This window comes from Carcharodon carcharias, chromosome 12 (assembly GCF_017639515.1).
Source record: "Carcharodon carcharias isolate sCarCar2 chromosome 12, sCarCar2.pri, whole genome shotgun sequence".
NCBI classification, from domain to species: domain Eukaryota; kingdom Metazoa; phylum Chordata; class Chondrichthyes; order Lamniformes; family Lamnidae; genus Carcharodon; species Carcharodon carcharias.
In genome coordinates this window covers 21,734,223-21,743,198 of record NC_054478.1, presented here as the reverse complement: position 1 = coordinate 21,743,198, position 8,976 = coordinate 21,734,223, and the positions used below count along the sequence as shown (strand labels likewise).

At 41.1% G+C, this 8,976-nt stretch overlaps 1 protein-coding gene across 2 annotated transcripts in view; it reads right to left on the bottom strand.

The window, feature by feature from the left end:
- Positions 1-1,079: 1,079 nt before the first annotated feature.
- Positions 1,080-8,976, bottom strand: part of eaf2 (ELL associated factor 2) — a 33,289-nt gene continuing 25,392 nt past the window's right edge. For both annotated transcript variants that reach the window (XM_041201505.1, XM_041201506.1), the window contains exons 5-6: positions 4,717-4,977; positions 1,080-2,737 (exon numbers count right to left, since the gene is read on the bottom strand). In XM_041201505.1, coding sequence (XP_041057439.1) covers positions 2,691-2,737; positions 4,717-4,977 — 308 coding nt within the window. In that variant the 3' untranslated portion in view covers positions 1,080-2,690. The remainder of the gene's footprint in view (positions 2,738-4,716; positions 4,978-8,976) is intronic.

The window sequence follows — 8,976 nt, the reverse complement described above, 5'->3', positions numbered from 1 at the left end:
CAGATTCAAAAGCAAAATGCTGCCAATGTTAGGAATCCAACATAAATATATCAGCAAATTGGGCAGCTTTTATGGAAAGCGAAACAGAGTTAATGTTCCTGTTGGTCATTGTCCTGAAACATTAATTCGGTTCTCTATCCATGTATGCTGCCTGACTTGCTGAATGTTTTCAGCATTTCATGTCCTATAGCTCAACTGAGGAGGAAAGGAGGTTGACTAGGCAGGCCATTCATGGCCGTGTTGGGAGCTATTTTGCTTTTCTGGGCAATTCTCCACATTAACAGTTGGATGTCATTGTCCATGGCAGCCAATTTGCACACAGCAAGCTCTCACAGAGTGATAATGACCAGTTCATTTTCTTGAAAGTAATGCTGATTGAGAGATAAATATTAGCCAGGACAGTGGGGACAACTTCCCTGCACTTCTTTGAAATTGTGCCATGGGATTTTTTTACATCCACCCGAGGGCAGGTGAGGCCTTGCTTTAGCATCTCATCTGAAAGTCAGCACGCATCTCCAACAGTGCAGCACTCCCTCAGTACTGCAGTGGGAGTATCAGCCTTCTAAATCAAGATGGGAGAGTGCGACCTACTGTCTTCAGGCCTAAAGGATGCCCACTACAGAATATGGCCAATTTTGTCAGCCTTCTTGATAAATACTTTTATGTGCAGATAACCCGGCTTCATCCTTTTCCACACCCTTCAACACTTCCATTATGATCAGGCACAGTAAGAAATTTCAAAAATAAAAACACCCATTACACAACTAGTTGATGTGATCTGGAATTCACTGCCTCAAATGGGCGATGGAAGCAGATTCAGTGACAATGTCCAAAACATAATTGAAGAGGGAAAAATTTGTCAGGCTACTGGGGATAAGAGCAGCAGTGAGCTGGACTAATTTCAATGAGCCAGCACAGGCACAATGGACTGAATAGCCTCTTTCTGTTCAGCACAATTCATCAACTGTGCAATAAAAGTCAGTTAGGAGTGTGCAAACCTTTGATTGCTCAATGTTTACATTCAAAGCACTCAGCCTGAAAAGGAAGAGAGAAAAGTAAAAGCTCCCATACTACTAAGCCAAACGCCAGAGATTTTATTTCTGATTAATCGTACAATTACATTCTGATATTCAATTATCTCACGCAACACTTTTCTTGTCTCGCATGAAGCTGTGCGGACAAACAGATCCCTCCTGTCCCTTTCGCACATCAGTCGCAGGGTTTGAGACAAGGAATGGACGTAAGCAGATCTTAAACTAAAGTAGATGAAATTTTTGGCCCACACAACCAGTCATTGCACTTCAAAGAAAATCAATTGTATGAAATGCTTTGAGGTTTGAGATAGTGTGCTATTACAAGTGCAGCCCTAGAAAACTGTAGAACAGGGGCTAGATATCAGCTGGGGAATTGGTGAAGAAATGGGTGGAATATTTCTCAAGAACAGATCACTGGAGGAGATGCAGGAAATCTTAAATAAAAACAGAAAATGCTGGAAATGTTCAGCAGGTCAGGCAGCAGCTGTGGAGAAAAACAGAGTTCATCCTTCTTCAAAAAGCAAGGTGGTTTTCCTTTTCTGTCAATCACAAGATGGGTATGAATACTGGAGAGACCACGTCAACATCGTTCCTTAGCTAAAGCAGAGAAGGCGTGTGGAGCTGCTAAATGCTGAGGCAGTCTTGACATTTCATTGAATGGTGAGGGACCAGGAGGCTCATTTAATGATTTCACACCTCTGGCCAGAAATTTGTGGACATTTCTTCCTCCACCCTCCCCCCACTCAGCAACCTCAAATGAAATGGCAGAAAAAGTCCAAGATGGTATGAGCCCAATTTCCAAGATGCACTTTCAATGGCAAAGAAAATTAGCCCCAAGTGCATGAAACATTGAACTGAAAGTAATGCTGCCCTCTTTGCTAAATATTTTACTAAATACATTTGTAATAAAAGTGTATCATGTTTGGTATAAACATCCACTGCAGAGAGAGAGCGAGAGAGAGAAAAAAAAACTTTACTAGTGACAATCACTTGGATCAAGGAAAAACGAAAAGTACACCTGTAATCAAACTGCCATGGTTATTTTCATCTTAAATTAACTGATCACAGTGCAAACAGCTAAAGAAAATCTCTATTTTTGTTTTTTTCTTAAAGTGCTTTCCATTAAAAGAAATATCTGTGTATGTATAGATATTTATATGCACATTTGTGTACACATACACACGCACAATGGAACTCCTCCATTGAGACTGTACAAGAAAATGTTTGAAAACCTCACAGCCTGATTACAGCAAATGTAACTGTGATAAATACAAGCTCCTTCCTAACTAGATTGATCAGATACTGATCCTCTGCGGTAAGAGCACCCTCAGTTGATTTAGTTACGACATCAAGTATTGCTCAAGACATCATTAAGGCAGAGAACAGTTAAATTCATTTCAACTTACAAGACTCACTCACTCACCATCATTTATACTAATTACTTCCAAGTTCTTGCAGTAGCCGTTTTCTGCTACAAAAACTTTATTAAAAGTATATTTATCAGAATGTACAAATACAGACACACACACACACACACACACACACACAAACAATGGCCATTGTCTTCTTGTTCCTTCCTCTTGGCATAGTTTCCATTAAAAAAAAGTTTATAGCATAGTCAAGCTCGGACTCTGCAGTCACATATCGAAGGCTTCTTTACTCATCGCTGTCACTTCCAGAGTCACTTAGCTGTAGATCACTTCCTGAAAATTTAATAAAAAGTGTTAAGAAATTGCACTTTATAAAAGCCCAAGAAACTTATTGATTATAGAAATAGCTCTCTCCTCGCTCTCATAAAGAAAGCCCCATAACAGCTTCCTGAGCCAACAAAAACAGGACAATGAAGGCTGTTATCTCACCAAGCAGATGTCTCTGGCACAGGCACTGAAACCAGACATTGTGTATCCTGATAAGGGGCAGGTGAACTCATGGCCCATATGTAAACCAACTGTCTGAAGGTTAAACAGGACGTCCTAGCAAGCAATGAGCCACAAGATAACTTTGCGGGCTTCTGACAGAAATGGAAGGGATTACCTTGAATACCTGTCCCTGGCTAATGGACAATTGAATAAAGTAACTGATATAAAGACCCGCAGAAATAAAGTATATTAATGGATGCTTGGAGAAGTAGAGGACAGTCCTTGTCTAATGGAAGACTTCATAACAACGCGCCTAACTCAAGGATGCAAAGAACAAAGAGAGAAGAAGACTGCTGCTATCAAACAGAGAAGAGGCTGTCACTTCCAGTTACATTTGCTTATGTGTTCTCTGGGATCAGTAAACCGCTCTTAACTGTCGTGGTTGTATGCTTCTCCTGTCTATTTAACTTATGCATCATATTTAATTATTGCTTCCCAATAAACTAACTTGAAATCACTTATGAGTTCTTGACTGCCTTTTCTGGGTAATCGGAGACTCCCAAACTCAACCTTAAATCTTACACTGGTTTGGACCAAGCTCTCTCTCATTCCCAAAAAAGCAGATATTGAACCACAAACCCACGCTGCATAAATAAATCAGGATCGAATCTCAAATCTCTTGTGGAATAGGGAAGATCAGTGAACAAGAACTCAATCCCCACACCCCCCCACCCAATAAAAGTGGTGCCTAGAGCAGAGTTTCCTCCCTCCTCTCCATTTCTTACTCAACGCATTTCCTACACCCCTCTGCTCTCCCTACTCCTCCTCATCCTCACTTTGCAATCTCAGAACTCCTCTCTCAACCCTCTCCACGGTCCTAACCCCTTCCATCTCTTTCCCAACTTCCTTCTCCTCACGTCCTTTTCCCTACCTTTTCTAACCCACCATCTCTTGCTTATCTGTGTGTGACCACAAATTGACTGTTATACTATTAAACAAAGGCCGCAGAGGCCATACACTTGCTGTTCACAAAAACATACTTGCTGTTTTTTGGCCACCCTCTTGTAAACTAATATTGATCATTCCATTTTGCTGTCTGCAGTTACAGGCTCTAGCCACAGGCTGGTTATCTGAAGCGAGTTTCTGAAGTCTCTCTCTTTCTCTCCCTCTCACCTTATTAACTCTAGGCAATGCCACTGACAATTTACTTGTAGATCTAAGTAAGTGCGTGCACCAATGATTAGGTTCGGAACAGGTCTCAAAATTTGGGCCTGGGTCACTGTCCCACAGAGACAACCATTTAATTATTGCATGCTGCAGTATGCCTGTTCATCTACAGTCTCTACCTACTCGTATCACCTCAGCATGAAGGCTAAATAATACAGACCAAAATTGGATAGTTAGCCATGGAAGTTTTGCTTGAATTACCTTTTGTAGGAGATTAACTGGATGAGGAAGAGTTCCCCATGGGATTAAATGGATGGTGTTGAGTTAGTGATAAGAGTTGATTATACATGGCTTTTGGAGGGGACTGCTTTGATGAACTAAATTACTTTTTCTTATTTCACACTTCATATGCTCACTCTACCATAGTCTGGGATATAAATCAACAACAATGTCACACATGTAAATACAGACAGAATGTATCTTCCAGTGGGACAGTATTGTCCTGCTACGTCTCCTCTCTTGTACCCTCTAACCTCCCTATTCCACCTTCCATTAAATTAGATAGGTTTGTATATTACTCAACATCTACAGGTAGCCAAGATGTCCAACCCCTGAAATCTCAGAATTTTATTCTGTTAAAAATAATAATAACTTACGCAATGTATTCAGAGACTCCTCAGGTCTGTTGCTAACAGCATCTGCTGCTGATGTGTGATGCTGAGGTAGTGAAGGCAGTATTAATGGCATTGAAACTGGATGAGAGGAAGGCACTGATGGTGGTACAGCAGGTTTGAGTGTCTCATCCTCAGAATCACTGGAGCTATCACTGCTTGAGGAAGAGGATGAAGAGCCCTTGGAGTCAGATGAACTGTCCGATGTACTCATCTGGTCCATGGTGCCAACCTCTGCCATCAGCTCTATAAAACAAGTACAGAATAGTTGAATGCAAGTCAAATATGAATGAGGATGCAAATATCTTTTTGGATGAGATGCTGAGCTGACTGTTCAGGTGGACTTAAATAAGAGATCCCATAGTGCTTTCAGAAAGAGCAAGGACTTCTCATAGCATCCTGGTCTAAATTCCTCCTTAAATGCAATTGCCAAGAACATATTTAGTCACGGGTCACCACTGGCAATTGCTGTGTGCAAACTGACTTCTGCATATACATATAATTTAGCTTAGCTGTGATGCCTCCATGGTGGATGACCATTATGTTCACCTGTGATGCTACTCCTGGTTGAGCAATTGACACTGGCTCAGTGTCTAGGCTTCAACAAGAATGGACATTCTAGCAAAACACTATAGAGCTGCAGCTGCCCATTGAAAATACAGACTAGCAAAAAGCAACATAGCACCTACAATAGAGGGAGACAGAAAATAGGAGGAAGAGAATGTGTATTAATGTTGATTGAGAAAAAGTCCAAAAGAGACTTCAAATATGACATGCAAAGGACAGACTCCAATGCTTTAGCATAGAATGGTTACATCACAGGTCATCATTTGGTCCATTGTCTCTCTGCTGGCTCCCTGCAAATGCAACTCACCTGGTCCCATTCCCTGGCCTTTCCCCGTAGCCCTGTAATTCTTTTTCTTCAGATAATTATCCAATTCCCTTTCAAAAGCCACAATTGAATCGGCCTCCCCCACACTCTCAGGCAGTGCACTCCAGACGCTAACCACTTGTTGCGTAAAGTTTTTCCTCATGTCTCCGTTACTGCTTTTGTCAATCACCTTAGATCAGTGTCCTCTTGTTCTCAATCCTTCCGTCAATGGTAACAGTTTCTCTCTATCTACTCTGTCCAGATACCTCATTGTATTGAATACCTCTATCAAATCTCTTCTTAATCTTCCCTTCTCCAAAAGCCTCAGCTTCTCCAATCCACATAACAGAAGTTCCTTGTGAAACCTTTTTGCGCCCTCTCTAATGTCTTCATGTCCATCCTAAATTGTGGTGTTCAGAACTGGAGAGAATATTCCATAGGAACACAGGGGCAGGAGTAGGCCATTTGGGCCCTCAAGCCTACTGCACCATTCAACTAGATTATGGCTGCTCTTCGACCTCAATGCTATTTTCCTGCACTATCCCCATATCCCTTAATGTCTTTATCTAGAAATCCATTGATCTCTGTCTTGAACATATTCAATTACTGAGCCTCCACAACCTTTGGGTAGAGAATTCCAAAGATTTAGCACCCTCCAAGTGAAAAAATTCCACCTCATCTCAGTCCTAAATGGCCTACCCCTTATTCTGAAACTGTGTCTCCCAGTTGTAGGACCACCACCGCACCCCCAGCCAGGGGAAACTTTCTTACCACATCTACCTTGTCAAAACCTGTAACAATTTTGTACATTTCAATGAGATCATCCCTCATTCTTCTAAACTCTAGAGAATACTGGCCCAGTCTCCTCAATTTTTCCTCAGAGGACAATCCCGTCATCCCAGGAATCAGTCTGGTGAACCTTTGATGCACCCCCTCTAATGCAAGTATATCCTTCCTTGGGTAAGGAGACCAAAACTGTACACAACACTCCAACTGCAGTCTCACCAAGGCTCTATACAATTGCAGCAAAACATCTTCACTCCTGTACTCAATCCCCTTGCAATAAAGGCTAACATACTATTTGCCCTCATAATTGCTTGCTGCACCTGCGTGCTAGCTTTCAGTGACTCATGAACACGATCACCCAATCTCTCAACATTCAAAAAGTAGTCTGCATTTCTTTATTTCCTACCAAAGTGGATAACTTCACATTTTCTCACATTATGTTCCATTTGCTATGTTTTTGCCCACTCACTTAGCCTGTCTAAATCTCCTTGAAGCCTTTTTGCATCCTCCTCACAATTCACATTCCTACCTAGCTTTGTGGCATCAACACACTTGGAAATATTACATTTGTTCCCCGCATCCAAATCATCTGGTTAAGGCAGAACCCGTGTTTTATACAAGTTTATCAATTTTAATCATTCCTTGCCTTTTGAGGTCACATGAGTTCAATTTAGTTCAAGGGTTAAAAGTTTCATATTGCAGGGGTGCTGGAATTCACAGTAGATCTTCATTGCAATACATACTTTTACAGCATTTCTCAACTACATTTCTCCATCAGATGTGCTCTTTCTGAACTTTTCACTTACATAAGGAAAAGGTATTGCAGAGAACTACAAAAATGTTGATTGTCAGTAAACTGTCATCAGGTTAGGGCACTTGCAATCAATCACAATGCGTTCTTTATAACAATGCAGAACTGAGAGACAATGACAGGTCTCAAACAATGTGAAAGTGAGGAAAGATGAAGAGAGGAACTGGAGGTGAATCTTCCTTGATCAGAACAATTTTACAGTCAAGTGTAAAAGTATTATTTTAAGCTCCCAATTTGAAACAATATTTAGCAACATTAGAACTGGAGTAGGTATTTAGTTCATTGAACTTCAATTACATCTGCACCTCAACTTCATTATTCCACCTTTGCCCCAAATCCCTTAATATCTCTACTTAATAGACTCCATCCAACACAACCTATAGGTTTCAACTGACTCCCAGCATCCAGAGCCTTCTGAGGAAAGAGAGTTCCAAATTTCTAATGCCTATTGTATAAGAGTACTTTCTGATTTCCTCCAAAGTTCTAGCTCTAATTTTAAGATCCTTGTTCGTCATCTTTTAATATTATTCAATATTCTTGTAAGCCTTAGTTCTGCTTTTCAACAGTTCAAGGACAGGTTAGTTGACAGGATAGGTTAACAAAGCAATTAACAAAGCATATAGAATTGGCTTTATAAATATAAGAGGTATCTAGAGGTACAAAAGCCAGGAAGTTACCATTACCATCAAGTTGGGGGATCAAACTTGATTCAATGAGTATAGGATGTCTGGGTCAGTACCAACTTACCTGAAAATGAAGATGCCGATCTAGTGAAGCTACGACACGGGTGGAAAAGTATGCCAAACAGCAGGAGCTGTATGCAACACAGAGGTAAACAATTCCCCAAATAACAGATCAGATGAAATCTCTATGGTCTTGCCACATCCAGTCATGAATGGTGGTGGACAGTTAAACTGTCAATGTCTTATTAATTACATTGTTAAGGTTTAATGCCAATTACATCATTAAACAGGAGATGGGTATTTGTACACGTAGCGGAAGCCCATAACCCAGAGGTCGATGGATCGAAACCATTCTTTGCTATTTAGAGGGAGCAAAACCTGACATCCTTACTGGGTGACTCCAAACCCACAGCAAGGCAGTTGAATCTTAACTGCCCTCTGAAACGGCCTAATAAGCCAGTTGGATCAAACTGCTAAAAAGATGTATAAATGGTGATAGCTGGGACACAGGTGGGTGGGATTAGTATTGACTGTGAACTAAGTCAATAAATTCTCTCCAGCTAAGAAGGCAGTTTTACTCTTCTGAGTAGAACCAATTAAACTACATTAAAGAAAACGAGGGAGCCTTCACCAACTGGCATGGATCCAATTTACACTAACAAGAGGAGGAGGTTCCACAAAATTCAGCATGTCAGTGTAAAAGACAAGGTTGAAACATCTTCTGCCGGAAGTGCCGATTGGGTGATCCATCTCTGCCTCCTCCCAAAGTGCCCAGCATCAAAGATGCCAATCTTCTGTCAATTTGATTCACTTCATATGATATCAACAACAGCTGAAGGCACTGGATACTAGAAAGGCTATAGGTCCTGACAACATCTCAGCAATAATACTGAAGACTTGTGCTCTGGAACTGGCTTCACCCCTAGCCAAGCACTTCTAGTCCAGCAACAACACTGGCATCCACCTGACAATATGGAAAATTGCCCAGTTATGTCCTCTCCACAAAAAGCAGGACAAACCCAATCCAGCTCTTTACCACCCATCAGTCAACTCTCAATCACTAGCAAAGTGATGAAAGATGTCATCAACAGTGC